Source organism: Capricornis sumatraensis, chromosome 19 (genome assembly GCF_032405125.1).
Source record: "Capricornis sumatraensis isolate serow.1 chromosome 19, serow.2, whole genome shotgun sequence".
Lineage (NCBI taxonomy): Eukaryota > Metazoa > Chordata > Mammalia > Artiodactyla > Bovidae > Capricornis > Capricornis sumatraensis.
In genome coordinates this window covers 40,687,782-40,710,595 of record NC_091087.1, presented here as the reverse complement: position 1 = coordinate 40,710,595, position 22,814 = coordinate 40,687,782, and the positions used below count along the sequence as shown (strand labels likewise).

General features: G+C 50.0%; 2 protein-coding genes across 4 annotated transcripts; both read left to right on the top strand.

Moving 5' to 3' along the window:
• The first annotated feature begins 807 nt into the window (after positions 1 to 807).
• COMMD4 (COMM domain containing 4) lies at positions 808 to 6,257 on the top strand. Of its 2 annotated transcripts, none has more exons than XM_068991227.1 (8): positions 808 to 836; positions 4,229 to 4,300; positions 4,512 to 4,577; positions 4,771 to 4,810; positions 5,097 to 5,216; positions 5,399 to 5,479; positions 5,786 to 5,962; positions 6,049 to 6,257. In XM_068991227.1, the coding sequence occupies exons 1-8, from the start codon at positions 834 to 836 to the stop codon at positions 6,087 to 6,089; spliced, it is 600 nt and encodes a 199-aa protein (XP_068847328.1). In that variant the 5' UTR covers positions 808 to 833; the 3' UTR covers positions 6,090 to 6,257. The 2 variants fall into 2 exon arrangements, with proteins under 2 accessions (XP_068847328.1, XP_068847329.1); XM_068991228.1 differs by lacking the exon at positions 808 to 836 and adding an exon at positions 881 to 885.
• An 11,287-nt stretch (positions 6,258 to 17,544) lies between these two features.
• NEIL1 (nei like DNA glycosylase 1) lies at positions 17,545 to 22,327 on the top strand. Of its 2 annotated transcripts, XM_068991317.1 has the most exons (10): positions 17,551 to 17,661; positions 17,971 to 17,984; positions 19,957 to 20,076; positions 20,167 to 20,230; positions 20,510 to 20,609; positions 20,988 to 21,115; positions 21,437 to 21,464; positions 21,649 to 21,707; positions 21,833 to 21,998; positions 22,166 to 22,327. In XM_068991317.1, the coding sequence occupies exons 1-10, from the start codon at positions 17,551 to 17,553 to the stop codon at positions 22,234 to 22,236; spliced, it is 861 nt and encodes a 286-aa protein (XP_068847418.1). In that variant the 3' UTR covers positions 22,237 to 22,327. The 2 variants fall into 2 exon arrangements, with proteins under 2 accessions (XP_068847419.1, XP_068847418.1); XM_068991318.1 differs by having other exon boundaries at positions 17,545 to 17,984.
• Positions 22,328 to 22,814: the final 487 nt, after the last annotated feature.

Below are 22,814 nucleotides of genomic sequence, written 5' to 3'. Positions count from 1 at the left end.
TCTTTTTTGGTCATTAGTTTATACTCTAGTGTATTTTTGTTGTTGCTATCTTTTGTTTGTTTTTATCTATTTAAGGGAATACTGGAAACTTAGTTTTCCTGGTCTGTTCATTACTTCAAGCTCACCAGTAAGCAGACTAATACAATTTAAAGCAAACTTTTTCTCTCCCATTAGATTAAGAAAAATTAAGATAAACAGCTGATGTTGGTGAAGCTGCAAAAGCATTCTGAGCATGTCAACTCTTACAGGCTTTTTGCTATGCAACTAAAGGGATTCATCAAAATGAAATAAAATACCCAGGCACTACCAGGCACTTGAAGGAGGTATCTAAGGTACTGGTAATGTTTCCTTATTTGGGTGTTGGTTACACGGGGCGTACCGTTTATGAAAATTCATTAAGCTCTGTATTTGTACTATGTACAATTTCCTGTATGTGCATTCTATTCCAATAAAGTTTTACAAATGTATCTTTTGCCACAACCCACACCTGTATAGTAAGGGCACTGCTTACAGATGGGAAACATGGAAACGACCTGAATACCACTGCAGAAAGGAAGGCCTCCTCTGCCTTAAAGAGAACAAATTAAACGGCTTCCACTCCCTCTTTCTGCTGCTTTGGTTCTGTTTTCAGTTAATCTGGGGGTTGGCGCTGGTCCCTCCCGGGGAAAGGTTCTGGGGGCTGACAGAAGGACTCCGTGTTTCGCTCCCGTGACGCTAGGCGACTGGCTCCCGCCTTGATCCCAGGAAGCCCCGCCCAGCGTCACGTGACGGCTGCATCAGCTGACTCGGCGCGACCGGAAGGTGAAAGTCCTGGGCGCGGGCTTCCTGGAGCAATGGTGAGGGATGAGGGTTGATACGAGGCTGTGGTTGCTGAGGGCGGGCATGGTAGGAGCCCCAAATTACCCCGCCGCTGCTGCGGGAAGGAAATGGGAAATCTGCCTGGGCCGCGGAGCAGACACTTAGGTGCGGTCGTTAAAGCCGAGGGTCTGGTAAAGAAAAGCCTCCCTCCGTCCTCCTCCAGCAGGGCAGGACGGCAGGCTTGGAGTGTCTTTACTGGAAGGAAGGGCCCGAACTCTCGGGGGCAGGAGCTGGGGCTTGTCTCTCCAGGCCTTTCTCTGCCCCTGAGTAGGACGTCCCGAAGGCGGGCCTCCCAGCCTTCCTGTAGAACTTGGCGGAAAACTTATTCACAATTTCGCTCAGTCTTCTGCATTGTTAGGAAATCCCTTTGCTCTTCCCAGAGGCAGAAAGGAGTATATACGGGGTGGAAACTTCTCCACTTCTCCATTCCTTCATTCCTTTAACAGATTATGAGTGCCTACTGTATACCGGGACAGTGCCAGGCACTAGCACTTAGGCTGCAGGAGGGAAGGGCAGAGTTGGAGGTTTGCCAATTAAAATGGGCAGTCACAGTTAAGACCTGAGCCGGGAGGGACTAAACTCACCTTGTGCATAGTGCCAGAAGGCTTCCCAAGGATGACATCACCTGAGGGCCTGGGAGCCGGGAAGAAAGCTTGCTGGGGCAGAAAGAAAGCAGCTAGTGTACCAGGAATTGGGAGGCATGGAAGGGGGCTGGTGGGAGGCTGTATCTTCAGATAGGGGACAGCATTCAAAGACTTCAGGTGAGTGAGCTCGGAACGGTAGGAATGAATGCATTTCATCACCTGGAAGAGTAGAAACTAGAGGCTAGTGAACGATGAGGCTCGACAGATAAGCAAAGACCACAGCTTGCTGGGTCTTGAGAGGAGTTTGGACTTTTAAGAAAGGACGGCAGGGAAATGAGGAAGAGCCTTTCAGCTGATTTGTTGAGAAAGGGAGAGGGGAACAGCCTGGGGCAGCAGACACTCCCCCACCCAGGAGGTGGTAGTGACTTGAGAGAGTGGAGATAGAAGTGGAGGAGATCAGTGGGGCTCAGAGACTAAATGCATGAGGGAGAAGGGAGAGGGAGGGAGCTGGGTTTGGTTCCCAGGTACTGGTGCTCAGTGGTGGTGGGACAGGTAGGGGCAGGTTTCAGAGGGAAGAGAACCAGTCACTGTGATTCATGTTTAGTGAGGCCTCTAAGTGCCCAGGTGCACCAGGTAGGAGACAGTCTGGATTTAAGGGCCTGGAGTTCAGAAGAGATCTACAATACGATGGCAGTTATAAATTTGGGAGTCATCAGCAAGATGATCTGTCTCAGCCACAGTGTGAGTTCAGAAGAAAGGGCCTAGGACAGAACCTAGAGAAATGCTGGTATTTTAAGAAATTACACAAGGAACACATTCTTATGGTAAAAATGTAAATAATACATAGATGGTAGAAGTCAGAGAAAGTCCAGAGATGATAAAATAGTCCAGCGGGTAGAAGTCAGGGGCCCATAAACTTAGGAAAATACTATGTCTCAATTTTCACTAACTTCAAACTGAAATTTAATATTTCCTCCAGTTGTGAATGTTGGCAACAGACCCCAGTATTAGCAGGACCTCTGACTTTGTCACTAATAGAAATCAGATATTTGCATGTCACAGCTGTTGGCGTTATTTACACATTTATGCTCATTTCCAAATCACTTTCATCACTTGAATTGAAACATATGTCACGTCACCGATTGGTTTTGAATATTTTGATAACTTTTTTTTTTCCCCCTGTCACACCATGTGGCTTGAGGAATCTCTGTTCCCTGATCAGGGATTGAACTGAGGGCCACAGCAGTGAAAGCCCAGGGTCCTAACCACTAGGCAACCAGGGAACTACCTATTTTGATAACTTTTAATTAGTATCTTTCATGCGTAGTTTTTCCTATGTACTTTATTCATTTGAAAACATTGTTTTGAGAGAGGCCTGTAAGCCTTCACCAGATGCCTAATGAGTCCATGCCACAAAACAGTTAAAAATCCCTGAAGTAGGGAAAGAAGCCCCAGACTTTCCTTAACACCCCACCACCTCACCAGTGGTCCCAGTGCCTTGCCTCAGGGTAATGACAGCAGGCAGTCTGCTGAGATCACCATTGGGGGGCTGGGGGTGGGGAGGGGTGAGCCAGCAAATGAGACGGAGGCCAGGCCCGAGGGAGAAATCCAGAAGAGTATGTTGCTTCAAGAAGGATGGGTTTGTGTCTGCTGTTGTGGATGAGCTAAGGAAGAGGAAGACTAGGTTTAGTGACAAAAGTCATTTGTGACCATGGCTAGAGGACTTCACTGGGGTCACGTGATCAAGGGGGTGGCAGGCCAGAAAGGAGGTCTGGAGGTGGCAGGGTCATGGAGCAGGTCTGAAGTGAACAGTGAACAGTGGGCAAAGTAGACGACATGGAGTTAATAGGGCTGCCTTGAGGGCCTGACAGAATCAGGAGAATGTGGATTCATTGTGTCTCCAGTTTGCAGGTTTTGTTCCCAAAATCTGAAAGCAGTGCAGGTAGAGGCGTGAAGAGATGAACATGTACATTGTGTGCGTTAGAGCTTTGCTGCAGAAACAGGGCAAAGGACAGTGGATCAGGCGGGTGGAGGATATTATCAATATGTGGTTGACTGGGTGGGTTTGCATTCTAACAGAAGAGAGACCTTGGATAAATAATAAAATGTGATATGTGATGTGATAAATGCTGTGGAAATCAAAAAGGAAGGAGCTAGAACATGATGGTGAAAAGCTGTTTAAACTGCTTCTTTGAGCTAAAGTCAACATAAATCATGCATGTGTAAATGTATGGTTCAATAAGTTTTGACGGGTATGCTCATGAAAACATTACCATGATCAAGATAATGAATACATCTGCTGACCTTCCCAAACTACCTTGTGTGAGGGGCTATTTAAGAAAGCAAATAGTCACAGAAAGCCCATCAGAAGAGGTGTCATTTGGGCAGAGACCTGAGTGAAATGAGAGAGCAAGCCACGTTTAATTTGCAGTAGAAGCAACAGGGAGCCCAGTATAGCTGGAGCTGGAGGGGGAAAGGAAGAGCAGGTGAGAGGGGCATGTGTTCCGTGCGGCACCCCCAGCGCTTACAGTGGGTTCTCCCACAGAGCAGGCACCCAGGCATGTCCGTAGAACAGGTGCATGCCTGGGACACACATCAGAACAAGGTTTGGTGGCAGGAAGAGTCAGGGAGAGTGTTCTCCAGACAGCCTAGTAGTAGGGGAGAACAAGTGGCCAGAGTTCATCCATCTTGGCAGGGAGCAGGGACCCTGAGGAGCTAGCGCGGGAGACGCCTGAGCGTATGTCAGCCCGCCCTCCAGCCTGACCACCTGCCTCACTCTCTTGCAGAGGTTCCGATTCTGTGGTGACCTGGACTGTCCTGACTGGGTCCTGGCAGAGATCAGCACGCTGGCCAAGATTGTTGAGTGCACGGGATCTTGGGGGTGGGGGACAGGGAGGGATTGCACCTGGGGGCTCTTGGGTGGGTGGAGGGTGGTGAGGTCACTCTTGAGTTGGGGTCTCAGCCCTCTTGGGCCATTCTCACATGCTGTGTGACTGATCATGTGGCCAGCCCCTCAGCATGCCTGTGTGAAGTGGGTCAGTCTAACTGATATAAGGCCTCCCCCTCCAGTCCTCTGTGAAGCTGAGGCTGCTGTGTGGCCAGGTGCTGAAGGACCTTCTGGGAGAGGGGATTGACGTGAGTACAGGACCCTGCCCACCATGGTCCCATGACCCGGTGACCCCACTGGCCTGAAAGTGCACCAGACCTAGGGGGGTGGGTGATCAGCTCCCACCCTCCCTGGATACCTCATATCCTTACCACAGGGTCCAAGCCAGGGGGTTGGTGAGTTGGGGACCAGCCCCGCCCTGAGAGCCTCCTTTCTTCACAGTATGAGAAGATCCTGAAGCTTACCATGGACGCCAGGTTTGGTGAGCACCCCACTGGCTCCACAGACCTTTGGGTGACCCTGGGTACTCGACCTGGGGCCTGGCACGAAGGCCCCTCCTCCCAGCCTCCTCTGACCCGCTGGCCCCAGCGGAGGAGATAAGGGAGGAAAGGCACTGCCACCCCAAGGCCTCCACCAGCTCCTGGTGGGGCAGTGGCAGTGCTCGTGGCTTTAGGAGGCCTGGGTACCCTGAGCTGAAGATAGTGGGGCCACAGGAGGTGTTTGGGGCCGCAGTGACACCCCCCCACTCCACCCATGGCTCCCCCCAGAGTCAGGCGATGTGAAGGCCACGGTGGCGGTGCTGAGTTTCATCCTCTCCAGTGCGGCCAAGCACAACGTGGATGGCGAGTCCTTGTCCAGCGAGCTGCAGCAGCTGGGGCTGCCCAAAGGTATGGGGATGAGGGCAGGCAGGAGGGTGACCTGTAGGCCGAGGAGTGCTGGGCAGAGGTCAGGCTGTGTGACCCTGGGACACACCTTGCCTTCTCTGGGCCAGGAGCCTGAGACCTGCGCTCTAAGCCGCCTAAGCCTGAGCCCCCATCTGCTAGCTCAGGGGACCTCCTTTCGTCCCCAGAGCACGCGGCCAGCCTCTGTCGCTGCTACGAGGAGAAGCAGAGCTCCCTGCAGGCGCGCCTGCGGGCCTGCAGCTTGCGGGGTGAGTGCAGGGTGGGCCTGGGTTGGGTCTGGGCTTCATTCTGGAAGGTGCCTGTGGTTTGGAAGGTGTTTGTTCAGAAAGGATACTTAACCACGTCGTGTCAAGCAGTCACAGGCTGGGATTCCTGGCTCCTGCCCAGGTTTCTCTCCTGTGAGACCTTCCCTGGGTAATCTGACTTCTTGGGTCAGAGGGATGAGAGCTTCTCAAAGGCCACAGAGCCCTGGAGGGTTCAGGGTTGAGCCGGGGTGAGGGTTTGGGCCACCTGGCTCCTTGGCCTGTGACCTCAAGCCCCTCTCGGTCTCACAGTGAACAGGCTGGTAGGCGTGGGCTGGCGGGTGGACTACACCCTGAGCTCTAGCCTGCTGCGCACCGTGGAAGAGCCTTTGGTCCACCTGCGGCTGGAGGTGGCCGCTGCCCCAGGTGGCCCGGTCCAGCCTGTTGCCATGTCCCTCTCAGCAGACAAGTTCAGGGTCCTCCTGGCAGGTGAGGCTCGGCTGTATCGGGAGGGTAAGGGGCGCCCTGAGGTCCTGCCTAACTGCTGCCTGCTTGCCTGCCTCTCCCCACTGCAGACTTAAAGCAGGCCCAAACCCTGATGAACTCCGTGGGCTGAGAAGAAGAGCACAGGGCCCCGTGTGGAGCTGCCCTCGAACTTCTCAGTAGGGGGCAGCCCCAGCTCCAGGACCCTGAGGGTCTGGTCTCCTGGATCTCTGACTTCCTAGGTGACCACCTGAGAATCCAGCCTGGGATCCTGAGAACACTTCTAGCATTGCCTTCCCTCCCCTGTGAAAGGCACTTATCAATGGTTTTCCAGAGAAGGGAGAATAAACAGAAGTGTGGAAAGTGTAAAGAAGTGTGCGTGATTTCTTTAGGGTTCAGATCAGAGGTTTTCGTGACAGAGACCAAGTGATACGCTGACCTATGGTACATTTTCTTTTCTCAGCTGCTGACTGAGGCTGGTCAGGGGTGAGGCAGAAGGAGGACCAAAACGAGACAGCTTGTCTGTAGACAGGAGAATCAGGGCTCCAGCTCCTGGTCCTAGGATGCTCTTGGCTCTGCCCTCTCTGTGCTGGCCTTGTCTTGAAGCTGGCAGCAAGTAGGTGGCCTTAACACCAGATGCCCCAAGTAGCGAAAGGAGAAAAGCCCTTGCCTCTGTGTCATCTCTAGGAAGAGAGAGGGCCCATGGCTGAACCACTCATTGGCAAGGGGAATGGGATAATGGGCTGGATGATTGTGACCCCACCCCTAAATTCCTATGTCCAAGCCCCAACCCCAGTGAGAGGGTTTTAGGAGGTGGGGCCTCCGGGAAGTAATTAGGTTCAAATGAAGTCATGAGACCTGCATGATGGGATTAGTGCTCTTATAAAAAAAGTAAGACAGACTCTCGCTATAAACATGTACGGAGGAAAGGCCATATAAGAACAGCAAGAAGACAGCTGTCCAACAAAGCAGGAGAGAGCCTCACCAAGACCTGATTCTGACTTGAACGTGGACTTCGCAGTCTCTGGAACTGTGAGAAATAGATGTCTGCTATTTAACCCACCCAGTCCATGGTATTTTGTTATAGCAGCCTGAACAGACTAAGACAGAGGGCTTCCCAGGACTGTCTTAGGCCATCCAGGGCCGTTTGTAGAAAAGACTGATCCCAGGTCTAGGGCAGGGAGAGTATAGGGGGAGCCTAGAACATCTCAGGGTCCAAAAGTGAAAGTGAAGCCACTCAGTCGTGTCCGACTCTTTGCCTATCAGGCATGGACTGTAGCCTATCAGGCTCCTCCGTCCATGGGATTTTCCAGGCAAGAATACTGGAGTGGGTTGCCATTTCCTTCTCCAGGGGATCTTCCTGACCCAGGGATCAAACCCAGTTTCTCCCACATTGTAGGCAGACGCTTTTACCATCTGAGCCACCAGGGAAATCTCAGGGTCCAAGGAAGCTATCAAAAATGAGTCATGTCAACAGGAGCCAGCTTGACACACTGGCTAAAGATGGGACAATTTAAAGAGATAAGGCCTGACTCCCCTCCTGGCTTCTGCTTCTGGAGAAATGGAACAGATGGGCTTTTCTCTGTTCCTCCCACTAAGTGCAGCTAAAAACCTTGGACATTTTTTATAAAACATAAGACTACGAAAGGTGATGAGACAGCAGACTGGCTAGGATCCTCAAGACCTGAAGAACAATACAGCAAAAAGTGCCTTAGATTTTCTTTTTGTTTCATGTATCCCAGGCTGAGTGATGGAGAACCTGACCGCCTAGAAACACCAACACACAAAGGAAGCCCCGACAAAAGCCTGCTTTCTCTAAGCAGTAGACGAGGAAAAGGACAGCCGGGCAGCACAGAAAAGTTAGAGACAATAAGGGCTGTCCTCTGGCCACACCCTGTAGAACTGCAGTCCCCCTTCCACCCATGCCTACAAAGGCTGAGTGGGAGCTTAGACCCTACCCAAGCTGGCAGGAGGTGGCATAGCCCTTCCCCCACTAGCACCATGTCAGAGAAGTCCTGCTAAAAGAGAAGATTTAAACACGATCCAGTCTCATAATACCCAAAATGTTTAGAATTCAATTTTTAAAAACCATTGTACCAAGAACCAACAAAATTTCAACTCAAAAAAAGACAAACGCCAACACTAGAATGTCTCAGATGTTACAAGTCTATGCTAAGGATTTTAAAGCAGCCATCCTAAAAATGCCTCAAGTCTCAGCAGAGAAATAGAAGATAGAAAGAACAAGATAAACATTTTAGAACCGAAAACTACAATAGCCCAAGTAAAAATCTCAATGGGTGAACTTAACAACAGAAAAAAGAATCTGGATTTGAGGATAATAGAAATTACCCAGTCTAAACAACAGAGGGAAGATAACTTGGAAAACAACAAGAACAAAAAAATAAATAAAATAGACCCTCAAGGACCTGTAGGACTGTTAACAAAAGATCAGTGCTCGTGGTGTCAGAGTCCCAGAAGGTAAGAAGCAGGAGGGTAGAGCAGAGAAGAACCCAAAGAAATAATGACTAATGTTTTCCAGAACATGCCAAAGGACACAAATGTATAGAGCTGAGAAGCTGAATGAACTCCACACAGGTTGAATCTAAAGAAATTTATGTCAAGATACATCATAATCAAACTTCTGAGAACTAAAGAAAAGAAAAACATATCCTGAAAGCAGCAAGACAGAGATGACACCTTACATATCGGCGGAAACAATTCAAATGACTGAATACCGCATCAGAAGCCGCAGAGCCCAAAGACAACAAACACAGCACGTTTCAGGCCCTGAAAGACAAGAAATGTCAGCCCAGAATTCTGTATTCAGAGAAAATCACCTCAAGAGTAAAGGACAAGGGACTTCCCTGGGGGTCCAGTACAGGGGGCCCGAGTTCCATCCCTGGTCAAGGAACTAGACCCCACGTGCTGCAACTAAGAGTTCCCAGGATACATCTAAAGATCCCACATGGGGACTTCCCTGGTGGTCCAGTAGTTGAGAGTCCACCTGCCAATGCAGGGGACATGGGTTCGATTCCAGGTCTGGGAAGTTCCCACACGTTGCAGGAAAATTGGGCCTGTGTGTCACAATTACTGAGTCCGCAAGTGGCAACTACTGAAGCCCACCACCTGGAGCCTGTGCTCCACAACAAGAGAAGCCACTGCAACGAGAAGCCTGCACACTGAAAAGAAAGCCCAGACAGCAGTGAAGACCCAGCACAGCCAGAAATAGATAGATAATAAAAATTAAAGATCCCATGTGCCACAGCTAAAGATCCCACATGGGACAACTAAAGATCCTGCGTGCTGCAAGTAAAACCTAGCACAGCCAAAGAAAGAAATATATATATATAAAGAGTAAAGGGTGAGTAAAAGAATGAAATTAGAACATTTCTCATACCATAAAAAAAATCAAAATGGATTAAAGACCTAAATGTAAGACCAGATATGATAAAACTTGAAGAAAACATAGGCAGAATACTCTGACATAAATTGTAGCAATTTGGGGGGAGGGATTTTTTTTCTTCCTAAGGCAAAGGAAACATAAGAAAAAATTTAAAAATGGCATATAATTAAACTTAAGCACTTTGGCACAGCAAAGGAAACCACTGACAAAAAAGTCTACACAATGGGAGAAAATAATTGCAAATTCTATGACTGGTAAGGGATTAATATCCAAAATATATAAATGCACCCAGAACTCAATATCAAAAAAGGAAACAACCCGACTGAAAAATGAGCAGAAAATTTAAATAATCATTTTTCCAAAGAAGACATAGGAATGGCCAACCGGCAATGAAAAGATGCTCAGCTAATTATTAAAGAAATGCAAATCACAACCGCAATGAGATATCACCTCCCACCTGTCGGAATGGCTATTACCAAAAAGACTACAAATAAAAATGTTGGCAAGGATGTGGAGAAAAGGGAACCCTTGTTCATTGTTGGTAGGAATATAAATTGGTATAGTCACTGTAGAAGCTATATTGAGTTTCCTCACAAAAATAGCAATAGAACTATCATGTAATCCAGCAATCTGACTTCTGGGTATTTATCTGCAGGAAATAAAGACACTAATTCAAAAAGATACACATACCTCAATGTTCGTAATATATTATACATGTCACTAATCCATAAAAAATAATGAAATTTTGCTTTTTACAAAAATATAGATGGACCCAGGAGAGTTTTATGCTTAGTAAAATAAATCAGAAAGACAAAATATTGTATGACATCACTGACATGTAGATCCAAGAAATGAATGAATAGAAGAAAACAAACAGATCCATAGACATAGAGAATACACTAATACTTACCAGTGGGAAGACAGAAGAGGGGAGGAATAGACAGGAGTAGGGGATTAAGAGGTACAAACCTCTTTATTTTATGTGTAAAATAAATAAGCTTCAGGGACACATGTACAGCACAGAGTATACAGTCAATGTCTTATAATAACTTTAAATGGAGTATAACTATAAAAACATTGAATCCCTATGTTGCACATCTGAAACTAATATAATATAAATTAACTATATTTCAATTTTTTAAAATGACAAAATTGTAAGACATTTTAAAGAGTAAAGGGGGAGAGCAAGACATTTGCAGATGAGGAATAACTAATATAATTGTCACCAGCAGTTCTAATATAAAAATAAAAAAAGGCTAAAAGGAAACCATAAATAAAAAGACAAGAGAAAATATTTACAAATGATGTGACCAACAGGGATTAATCCCCAAATACATAAACAACTCATGCAGCTCAATATCAAATAACCAAATCAAAAAATGGGCAAAAGATTTTAACAGACATTTTCCCAGAGACATACAGATGGCCAAAAAGCACATGAAAAGCTATGCTCAACATTGCTAATTATTAGAGAAATGCAAATCAAAACTACAATGAGGTAGCATCTCACATCAGTCAGAATGGCCACCATCAAAAAATCTACTAACAATACATGCTGGAGAGGGTGTGGAGAAAAAGGAACCCTCATGCACTGTTGGTGGGAAAGTAAATTGGTACAAACACTTATGGAGAACAGTATGGTGTTTCCTTTTAAAATTAAAAACAGAGCTACACTATGATCCAGTAATCCCATTCCTGGGTGTATATCTGGAAGAAAGCATGATTTGAAAAGATACATGCACTCCAGTACACATGGAAGCACGACTTATAATAGCCAAGATAGTGAGCAACCTAAACGTCCATTGACAGATGAGCGGATGAAGATGTGGTGCTACACACAGGGGAGTACTACCCGGCCACAAAAATGAAGCAATGCCATTTGCAGCAGCATGGATGGACCTCGATATTATTATACTAAATGAAGTAAGTTAGACAAAGACAAGCGTCACATGATAGCACTTAGATGTGGAATCTAAAAACAGTGATACAAACGAACTTACTTACAAAGCAGAAACAGACTCACAAGCATAGAGAATACAATTTTGGTTACCAAAGGGGAAAGGGTAGGGGGCAGGGATAGATTAAGAGGTTGGGATTACCATATAAACACTACTATATAAAATAGTCAACAAGGACCTGCTGCATAGCACAGGGAACTCCATTCAATACTCTGTAATAACCCATATTGGAAAAGAATCTGAAAAAGAATGGAGATATATATATATATATATGAACCTGAATCACTTTGCTGTATACCTGAAACTAACACAAAATGGTAAATCAACTATACTCCAGTATAAAATAAAAAAAATTTTAAGTCTAAAGGAGGATCTCTAAACAGAAGGAACATGATAGAACAAATCTTGAAACATTAGGAATGAAGAATAATGGAAAGAATGAAAGCATGGGTACAGCAGACTTTCCTTCTCTCGAGTGTTCTGAAATATGTTCAACATATTTGAAGCAAAATATAATACTGTTAGATGTGGTTTTCAATGTATGTACAGGAGATATTGAAGGTTGTTATAAACTAGTGAGGGAAAAAGGAGATAAGTTTTCTACACTTTACACAAATTGATAAAATGTCAATATCAGTGAACTGTGACAAGTATATACACACGTGTAATAAATATGTATAGAGTAATACCTACATCAACCACTGGAAAGGCTATATACAATGTAATGCACTCAATATAGTTAATTCAAACTGGAATTTTAAAAGATGTTCAAGTAGCCCATATGAGGACAAGAAAAAGAAGACAAAAGCAAAAAACAGGGAACAAAATGCAAATTAAGTGGCAGTCACAAAAAAAATTCCAAGTCTCATCAAATGTGTAATATAAGCTTGGTTATCCAGGTAGCATTCCCTCTTCTGTGTCATCACAGAATCTCCTTTCATTGCTATCATAGCACAGCGTTGTAGTTTTGTATTTACTCACTTGCCTTTTACCAATCTTTCTTAAGAATAGAAATTGTATTTACCTGTTTGTATACCCCGTCTAGTCAAGGCTATGGTTTTTCCAGTGGTCATGTATGGATGTGAGAGTTGGACTGTGAAGAAAGCTGAGTGCTGAAGAACTGATGCTTTTGAACTATGGTGTTGGAGAAGACTCTTGAGAGTCCCTTGGACTGCAAGGAATGCAACCAGTCAATCCTAAAGGAGATCAGTCCTGAATATTCATTGGAAGGACTGATGCTGAAGCTGAAACTCCAATACTTTGGCCACCTCATGCGAAGAGTTGACTCATTGGAAAAGACTCTGATGCTGGGAGGGATTGGGGGCAGGAGGAGATGGGGATGACAGAGGATGAGATGGCTGGATGGCATCACCGAATCGATGGACATGAGTTTGAGTGAACTCCGAAAGTTGGTGATGGACAGGGAGGCCTGGCGTGCTGCAGTTCATGGGGTTGCAAAGAGTCGGATATGACTGAGCGACTGAACTGAACTGAAAGACTAAAACAGTACTCTTTCAATAAGTGGGGGAAAAGATAAAGATTTGGCAGGGAACAGATTTAGCTATTGAATGTAAAAAAAATATGAGTCCATAAAAGATAAACCCCCTCCCCGCAAAGAAATCAACCCTAATTTGTCACCATTGGACTTTATTGCATCAAATTCTTAGTCTAAAAATTGATAATTGAAGAGAAGTGTTTCAGAATTCATCCTGTATTTTTAGTATTTCATAATATCCAAATAACCCTAATCAATTAAATAAAAGCTCTTCTTTACAGAAGAATTCAAGTTAATGTAGAGGGAATGACAGCATTTGAAAATCACCATTTTGTAACTCCCAATTAAGTACTTGATTGAGGCAAGGATCACCAATGATAAGAAAGCCAATAGGTGAAAGGTTGATGTGATGTGAAACTGGGTATTTGCATGATGCTAAAGGATAACCTCATGTAAACAACTCAATGTCCCTCAGCTGGTAAGTGGATAAACATGCTGCTATGCCTACACAGTGGAACACTACTCGGCAATAAGAAGGATTGATAAGCATCATAACATAGATGGATCTCAAATGCATTATGCTATGAGGACAAAAGAAGACACAAAAGGCTACACACTAAAGATTCCATGTACAGGCACACCTCGGAGATACTGCAGATTCAGTTCCAGAACACGGCAGTACAGTGAGTATGGCCATAAAGCAAGTCACATGAACTTTTTGGTTTCCCAGTGCGTAGAAAAGTTTGTTTACACTGTACTGTAGTTTATTAAGTGTGCAATACATTGTGTTTAAGGGGTTCCCTGGTGGCTCAGATGGTGAAGAATATGCCTGCAATGCAGACCTTGGTTCAATCCCTGGGTCCGGAAGATCCCCTGGAGAAGGGAATGGCTGCCCACTGCAGTATTCTTGCCTGGAGGATCCCAAAGAATCCCACGGACAGAGGAGCCTGGTGGGCTACAGTCCCTGAGGTTGCAAAGAGTTGGACATGACAAGCAACTACACTACTACTACATTGTGTTTAAAAAGCAATGTACAAGCAGAACTAAGTAAACAGAAATCCCCCCATAGATTACTCAGTGGTCCCACGGTATGAAACATACCTTTACAGCACAGAAGTCTGGCCGTCACAGCCTTACCGGTAATCAATTTCATTCCCACTAAAGTGAGACAACCAGAGGCTGGATGCATCCTAATGTCATGCAATTTGGAGCATAGAGCAACATCTAGGAGATACCGGGGCTTCCCTGATAACTCACTTGGTAAAGAATCCGCCTGCAAGGCAGGAGACCCCAGCTCGATTCCTGGGTGGTGAAGATCCCCTGGAGGGGGATAGGCTACCTACCCCAGTATTCCTGGGCTTTCCTTGTGGCTTAGCTGGTAAAGAATCCACCTGCAATGTGGGAGACCTGGGTTCGATCCCTAGGTTGGGACGATCCCCTGGAGAAGGAAAAGGCTACCTATTCCAGTATTCTGGCCTGGAGAATTCCATGGACAGCCCATGGGATCACAAAGAGTTGGACACGACTGAGTGACTTTCACTTCCACTTCCAAGCCTTTAGATCTAATTTCTGGTGTGCAGGGAGAACTAGAGACAGAGGAACAAGTTAACAACACCCAAGGAAACATCAAACATATCCAGAATGTTGATGGGGCATCTCAAAGGACGCTTCAGAAAGGTAAGTATCATGAAGACCAAAAAAAGGCAAGTGAGGTGGGTAGGAGGTGGGAAGGGTGGTTCCATCTAGACTGGAAGTGATTGAAGAGACGTAAAATCCTCGTTTGGTCTCTGCTTTGAACCAACTAGCTATAAAAGACATTATGGGGACAACTAGGGAAATTTGAATGTGGGATGTATAAGATAATATTAAGATGTTATGTTGGGGACTTTTCTGGTGGTCCAGAGGCTAAGACTCTGTGCTCCCAGTGCAGCGGGGGCCTGGGTTCCATCCCTGATGAGGGAACTAGATCAGGGAATTAGATCCCGCATGCTGCAACTAAAGAGCCACATGCCAAATAAATAAACACATATTTTTAAAAAGTTATTGTTAACTTTACTAGGTTTGGTAAAAAGTACTATCTAATGAGTTTCCCAGGTGGCGCTGGTGGTAAAGAACCCGGCCTGCCAATATAGGAGATGCAAGAGAGGCAGGTTCAGTCCCTGGGTGGGGAGATCCCCTGAAGAAGGGTAGGGCAACCCACGCCAGTATTCTTGTCTGGAGAATCCCATGGACAGACGAGCCCAGCAGGCTAAAGTCCATAGGGTCACACAGAGTCGGACACGACTGAAGTGACGTAGCATGCATGCATGCATTGTTTAATTTACTTTAAAGTACTTTTGGCAAAAATGAAAGTGAAATCGCTCAGTGGTGCCCGACTCTTTGCGACCCCATGGACTGTAGCCTGCACCAAGCTCCTCGGTCCATGGGATTTTCCAGGCAAGAGTACTGGAGTGGGGTGCCATTTCCTTCTCCAGGGAATCTTCCCCACCCAGGGATCAAACCCAGGTCTCCCGCATTGTAGACAGACGCTTTACCGTCTGAGCCACCAGGGTAGTCCACTTTTGGCAAAATACACGAATAAATCGATGAAGGGAGAGGAAGGAGGTGTAGTATGAAGGGGGAGAATTGGCTGTGGGTCAGGCACCGAGCCTGCTGCACTTAGCGTGAAATACCAGCTCCTTATAGAGGCCTCCAGAGGTCGGAAGACACCGGCCCTTGCTCATGTGTCCGTCCTCCCCTCTCAGCACTCCCCCTAGCCACCTCCCTACCAGTTCCTTCCACCTGCCCTACAGACTGGTCTCCTCTCTTCTCCAGATGGCTCCTTCTGAGGTTTCAGCCTAAATGTCACCGCAGAGAGACCTTTCCCCACATCGGAAGTAGGTTCCGCTTCTCCGCCCCTGCTTTTGGTTGCCGGGCTGCACTCTACCACCCGCGGTGACGGTGTTTATGTGTTCTGTCTGACTAGCGCTGAAACGTAAGGCCACCACCGGGTCCCCAGAGCCTGCACTGATCGCGCACCTGTTCGCGCCTTGAGCCCAGCTGTAAGTGTCTCTATTTCGGGAAGTTGCTGATGTTTACCGCTGGGACTGCCCACCCGGTCCTGGACTTAGCCGCGTGGCTTCTCACAGTCAGAGTTGGCAGCAACCCAGGACCTCAGACCTGACCCCGGAACCCCCTGGCGCCGGGCAGCGGGAACCAGGTTCTTCCGCCACCTCCCAGCCAGGTGACTGACCGAAGCCTTTCCCACACCCCAGCCACCTACTCTGGGACTCCACCCCGTACTGGCTTTACCACCTGCAAGAGGAACTACGCTTCCCAGCAGCGCACGCAGCTCCCAACATGCTCTTAGGCGCCGCTCCGCCTCCGGCATTAACCCCTTGGTGGCTGCAGGCTTGCGGGAGCGGCGCTGGGCGCAGGTAGCCTGCGGCGGGCCGGGAGCCGGGGTGTATGTGTGTGTGTGTGCAGCGGAACTGAGAAGAGGACTGAAATAGGGACCTTGGGGAGGAAGGGAGCCAGGGTTAACCGAGGAGAGGCAGCGGGAGCTGGAGCAGGTGGGTGGGTAGGAGGCGAGCCATTGAGCATCCGCCGCTCGCGAAATTAGGAACCTGAAGTTCACCTTTTCCAGCAAAAGGACCCCTTTCGGGTGCCAGGCCCGGGGCGGCGCCCAGGTTGCGGGTAGGGAGGACAAAGGAGTCCGCCCTGGCCAAATGCTTTCCCCTGCCCAACACCTACTTTGGCCTCCGATCTCCCGACCCTGGATTGAGGAAAGTGGCAAACTCTTCCTGCCTTAGCCAGATGGGAACCCGCGAGGGTGAGGAAGGGGGACAACTCTCTCGGCCCGAGACGCTGACCCGGGAGTTTCCTGTGTCCCCATGGACCATGGCCTGGAGCTTGGGGAGCCCTTCCTGGCGCCCCATCCTCCTCCCTCAATGTCGTATGTACCTGACTCCAGCTCTAAGGTACCTGAAGACAACTACATTCCCTCTTTTACTTGTCCTAGGCCTCGGTCCTGACCAGTGGGTGGTGGGCAGGCTCCTCCACCTTGTCTGCCGGCAGAGCCTGTGAGCCACCGTTATCCCAGCTCTTATCTTCCAGGCTCATTCCCTCAATCACTGTGGCAACTGAGGTGGGCCTGATTCTTGGGGAGATGAGCGTGCACAGTTCCCATTCTGGGGTGGGAGTGGAGACAGAGGCAGACAAGAGCTAATAATTTCAGGTTCTGGGAGTGCCATGAAGGGGGTCAGGGGATGGAGGATGCTGCCTCGGAGAGGCCCCTCTCTTAAGTGTTTCTAGACCGAGGGGGACGGCAAAGGCGGGGAGTCGGGGAGGGAGAGCTGTGTGCTTGGAGCAAGGGGGGTGGGGCACGTGGGAGGAAATGAGATGACAGCCTGGGCCCAGGAAGGATATGGACTTTATTCTAAAATCAGAAAGTGTTCCTGGAAGCCCATGGAAGGTGTTAATGAACAAGGTAGTCATGTTTCCCTAGTCAGAGCTCCCCAGTGTCCTGGGCTTTCTCAGCATTTTTGGGGATGGGGGTGGGGATGGGGCAGGGGAGGGACAGAGCAGGGGCTGTGGCCAAGCCAGCTGATTTCCCTCCAATTCCCATTGACCATGCCCCCCTCTGACCCTCTGGGTTCTCCTGTGAAAACTGGGAGTGATATTGCCGCCTCACTGGATGCACACCTGGCCCAACCTGCTGTCATCCTCCCCACAGGGCCTGGCCACCCCCCCCCACAGAATGCCCGAGGGCCCTGAACTGCATCTGGCCAGCCACTTTGTGAACGAGGCATGCAGGGAGCTGGTCTTTGGCGGGTGTGTGGAGAAGTCACCTGTCAGCCGCAACCCTGAGGTGCCCTTTGAGAGCAGCGCCTACAGCATCTCGGCTTTGGCCCGCGGCAAGGAGCTGCGCCTGACCCTAAGCCCTCTGCCTGGGGCTCAGCCCCCGCGGGAGCCACTGGCCCTTGTCTTTCGCTTTGGCATGACGGGCTCCTTCCAGCTGGTGCCCAGCGATGCGCTGCCACCCCACGCCCACCTGCGCTTTTACACAGCTCCACCTGGCCCCCGACTTGCCCTCTGCTTTGTGGACATTCGCCGATTCGGCCGCTGGGACCTCGGGGGCGAGTGGCAGCCAGGCCGCGGGCCGTGTGTCTTGCTGGAGTACGAGCAGTTCAGGTAGGGCCAGCACCAGGTGTGAGCAATACAGTCCTGGGCTTCAGACGCGGCTCATTAGTGCCTTGTTGGCCAATGAGAAGCGAGTTCCAGCCCCTCTGGGCTTCAGTCCTTTCATCTGTAGACCAAGACAGTATCCTTTCCTAGGGACAACTCTCTGAGCTAATGGACGTGGAAACCCAAAACCTGTAAGAGGAGGTGGGGGGGCGAGAGGTGGAGGACATGGCCGATTGTGTCAGAGCTGGGGCTCTCATCAGCATCCCACACTGCTTGGTACCCTCAGAAGGCTAAGAAGAAAAGTAGAGAGGCTTTCACAGCCCAAGAAGGGAGGCTGAGTAGGAAGGAACTGCTTCAAGGAGGTGGGGAGAGGACCACTAATGACATGGCTTCTGAAGCAGGTTGTGGTCTCCCACATTGTGCCTGCCCACCAGTCTGTGTCCCGTGGTCTCTGTGCCTGTCTTCTGCCTGAGGCGGGCTAAGAGCCCCAGCTGGGGTGGGGTGCAGGTCACATAAGATGGCCCAGTGTCAGCCACTTCCTCTAAAGATAAAACATGCACGTGTCTCAGCTTGGTGCCAGTCCAGTTCTAAGTGTTGAGGCTTCAGCAGTGATCAAGAGGGATGTGGTCCTTGCTCCCACAGAGCTAGTTCAGGTAGGGCAGGGGGAAGGGAAAGTGAAAGTGAAGTGAAAGTCACTCAGTCATGTCTCACTCTGTGCCCTCATGGACTGGGGCCCTGCCAGGCTCCTCTGTCCATGGAATTCTCCAAGCAAGAATACTGGAGTGGGTAGCTGTTCCCTTCTCCAGGGGATCTTCCCAACCCAGGAATCAAACCGAGGTCTCCTCCATTGCAGGCGAATTCTTTACCAGCTGAGCTACCAGGAAAGTGCAAAGCTCTAAAGTAAAAGCATTCTGACAAGACTCACAAACAGGAAGGCATGGAGTGGGACTTGGCAAATCCTTTCTTGGGGGAAGTCATGCCTTTCGGCTGCCTGTTGGGGTGGGTCAAGGCATCTCTGGCCCAGAGAAGGCAGCAGATTCCTGGCCTTCCCAGGCGTGACCCCAAGTGTACTCCCAGGGAAGCGTCTGTGTTGTCGTAGATTTCTCCCACTTCACCTTTCTTGGGGGTGGGGGGTGAGGGTGGGTGGGGTGGGTCAGGCCACAAGTTAACTCTTTGCCAGGTGGTTCTGAAGTTTCTCTTGCGTGATGAGCATTTTGGCTTATTTTGGTCCTCCAGCTGCAAAGCCTGTGGGGATCTGCCTCTCTCTGAGAGCTGACCACCCAGGCTGAACTTCCACTTTACTTTTACCCCTCAAACTTTCTGGCCCCTGTATCATTTGCTTCTCATGCCCACCACTGAGTCAGTCTTGTCAAAAGCCTTTTCTTTTTTTCAAAGAAGCAAGATTCATTTCCTCTTCAAGGTGGTGAGGAGAGACCCGTGGGGGTGCTGGGGCACTCACCAGCCAGGACTTCCCCCCTTCACTCCTGCTAAACAGAGCCAGTGCCAGCTTCCATGAAGATCATCAGCATCTTGAAAAGAGATGACCCCACCAATGTCAAATCTTCATGTCTAAGCAACTGGAAGTCCTAGACAGGGAGTTCCAGACTGCAGGCACACCTGAGGTCCTGTGATCACCTTGTTCCCAAAAGTATCTTGAATCTGAGCCACTCTGGTGACATGCAAACCATACACATAGATTCAAGTGTTTTCTTGAGTATGTTCCTTTAGATTGGCATTTTTAACCTTTTGTAATGAATTGAAATCCCACATCATTGTTCCCATTTTTAACAGAAAATGGAGGTTCCTGCTGCCAAATACCACGGAGGCTGGGATAATGGGAAATTGGGACTTGTTTCTTTCCCTTGCACCCAGACATTGCTTCCCCCAGCTCCTCTCCCCTACCCCATTGGGGAGGCAGGGAGGGGCAGGGGTCGGGCAGGCAGAATGGGTCTTATGTGCCCGGGCTGTGTCCCTCCAGGGAGAATGTATTACGAAACCTAGCAGACAAGGCCTTTGACCGGCCCATCTGTGAGGCCCTGCTGGACCAGAGGTTCTTTAATGGAATTGGCAACTATCTGCGGGCGGAGATCCTGTACCGGTCAGCAGGCAGGCCTTGGGCCTGAGGGCGGGGGTGTCTGGGTGTGCTCATGTTCCCCTCTGCTTAGCACCCCTCTCCACCTCCCTGCAGGCTGAGGATCCCCCCCTTCGAGAAGGCCCGCACAGTTCTGGAGGCCCTGCAGCAGCACAGGCCGGTGAGGGCACCGGGAGGGATGCGCCTGCCCTTCTCAGGCAGGCGGACGACGGTCAGGGCTGGGTCAGGTGTCTGCGGCTCAGCTCGAGCAGGTCCCTTCTCAGTTCCAGCCTGTGTCTACAATGTGTGTGCGTGCGTGTGTGGGAGGTGATGGGGGGTGCCGATGAACTGTCCGTGTCCTGCCAAGCTCAGAAGGGGTCTGTTCCCTGAGGGATCAGCTGCCTTCTGAGCAGCATTGCCTCACGCTGACATCCAGGTCCTACCCCTGCCCCTTCTCCAGAGCCCGGAGCTGACCCTGAGCCAGAAGATCAGGGCCAAGCTGCAGAACCCTGACCTGCTGGAGCTGTGCCACTCGGTGCCCAAGGAAGTGGTCCAGCTGGGTGAGGGCCTGAGAGGCAAAGATGGCTGGCTGGCTTTGCTTTGGCATATCGTGTAACCTGGGACAGTTCCTGCCCCTGTCTGGGCCTGGTTCCCTGCCTGGAGAATGGAAGTTTTTTTGACCTAGTCATTTCTAAATGGACTATACCTCCAGGCAGGCAGGGCAAGGATTCTTAATCCGACTTCAGGATAGGAAAGCCATGGCCCAGAGTGGGGAAGACACCAGCTTGAGGTCACACAGCTGGAGGAGGGAGAGCCTGGGCCCCCTGACTCGATCCATCAGCTTGTGAAGCTGAGGTCTGAGCCAGGTCCAACTGGGCTCCCCCTCCTCCCAGCCTAAGTCCCCCCTCTGATCTCCACCTGGTTCCTCTGTCCCACAGGGGGCAAAGGCTACGGGTCGGAGAGCGGGGAGGAGGACTTTGCTGCCTTTCGAGCCTGGCTGCGGTGTTACAGCGCACCAGGCATGAGCTCCCTGCGGGACCGGCATGGCCGCACCATCTGGTTCCAGGTTTGGGCTCTAACGCTTGTACAGGCAAACAGACCCAAGGAAGCTGGTGGGATGGAAGGACCTGGGGTCACACTGGTCTGAGGGTCTAAGCCTTCCCTGTGCTATGCTCTGCCCCTCCTCTGAGTCCTAGGGTCCCTGCTAGTGGCGCAGCCCCAGAGCAGGGGGACCTTGCTGCTGGCGCTGACCTGGGGGGTGGGGAGGGGACAGTCAGGCTTCCTTGGGGAAGGGCTTCACTGATCTGGAAGGACAGATGTGATTCTGCCTCTCCAAGGAAACTACCCCTACCAGGCTGACTCCTGAATTCTGCTGATTCCATTTTAGGGGGATCCTGGACCCCTAGCACCCAAAGGTAAACTACTCCTAATGTAACAAGAGAGCAGAAACAACTAGTTGTGCAAGGGCTACAGCACCCTTCTCCATCCCAGTCCCCCTCTCCGACCCTGGGAGTCCCTCCAGAGTGGGAGCGTGGGAGTCTAGAGAAGGGGGCCGAGGCCACAGAACCCTCCAAGCCCATCAGCATCAATGTCCTGCAGGGGGCAAGTCCCGCAAGAAGTCCCAGGGAGCACAGCAGGGTCCTGAGGACAGAGTGGAGGTATGGCTCCCTGCTCCTCCCCATCCCTGCACTCTCTCCTAGAGCAGGACCCTGCTCTCCTAGAGCAGGGTCCTCACCTGCCTGACCTGCTGGGCTCCTTGCGGACCTGCGTCTTCTCCACCCAGGTCCCTCCATCTCCAAACAAGGCCCCTTCAAGGACACAAAGGGCACAGAGAGGCCTTCCTAAACAGACTACAGCCCAGGTGCCCGAGAAGACCAGCCTCCAACAGGACCCAGAAGCCCCCCCGGTCCCTGACAAAGGGAAGAGAAGGAGGCGAAAAGCAACCTCAGGTGGGCTTTCCTCAGCAACTTCCTCTGGGGAGGGACGGACTGCCGCAGTGAGCTCCCCAGGAGGAAGGGATGGCAGTGTGGGTGGGAGGAGCATGTGGACAAAGGCAGAAGGGAGGCTCTTGGGGAGTCCTTGGCTAGGGACTGCCATCCCACATGTCCTTCCCTAGGCCGCCACAGAACCCGAAAGATCAAGGCTGACACCCCATCCTTGGAGCCTGAGGGGACCTCAGCCTCCTAGCAAGAGGCTCTTCTTGCTTGTATCCACCCCTCCTGCTGGCACCCTGGATCTGGGCCTGCGTGGCTTCCTCGAAGTTGCGGGAACTGGATGCTCTGATCCTATGGCCATTCCCTACACAATTACATTTTTAATTGTACCCCACTATCGCCATTTTTAAAGCCCATGTGAAAAATGCTAATTTTTCGTAAATGCATAAACTTGAACTTCTTGGCACTTCTTGGGCTGACTGCAGAAGGTCTGGGAAGGCTGAATGTGAAGGGCCTGCTGCCCAGTCCTGAGGACAGGAGGGCCATGGCCTCTGCAGGGATGGCCCCTCATGGGTGGTGCAGACTCCCTGCCCAGTTAGCCCAGACTCTACCGCTCCTCCAGTCCAGGACTCCTCAGGGCCTGTGGCTGCTCCCCTAGCCTCGTCCAGACTAGTCAGTGCTCTCCTCCTAGTGGGGGTCAGCCAGAACCCACCCACTAGGCCTCCTCAGCCCCAAGCCCTCTATCTGTGGGTACAGGGGAAAGTGCTGCTTTTTTCCCATGTGGGATCTAAACTCCCTGACCAGGGACTGAACCCATGCCCCCTGCATTGT

Excerpts from the sequence above, each read along its gene's own strand:
- COMMD4 (XM_068991227.1), top strand. Across the intron at positions 4,301-4,511 it reads TCAGCACGCTGGCCAAGATT|TCCTCTGTGAAGCTGAGGCT; the intron begins GTTGAGTGCACG and ends CTCCCCCTCCAG. Across the intron at positions 5,963-6,048 it reads GTTCAGGGTCCTCCTGGCAG|ACTTAAAGCAGGCCCAAACC; the intron begins GTGAGGCTCGGC and ends TCCCCACTGCAG.
- NEIL1 (XM_068991318.1), top strand. The coding sequence starts at position 17,551 with ATGCCCGAGGGCCCTGAACTGCATCTGGCCAGCCACTTTGTGAACGAG. Across the intron at positions 20,077-20,166 it reads CGGGCGGAGATCCTGTACCG|GCTGAGGATCCCCCCCTTCG; the intron begins GTCAGCAGGCAG and ends ACCTCCCTGCAG. Across the intron at positions 20,610-20,987 it reads CAAGGAAGTGGTCCAGCTGG|GGGGCAAAGGCTACGGGTCG; the intron begins GTGAGGGCCTGA and ends TCTGTCCCACAG.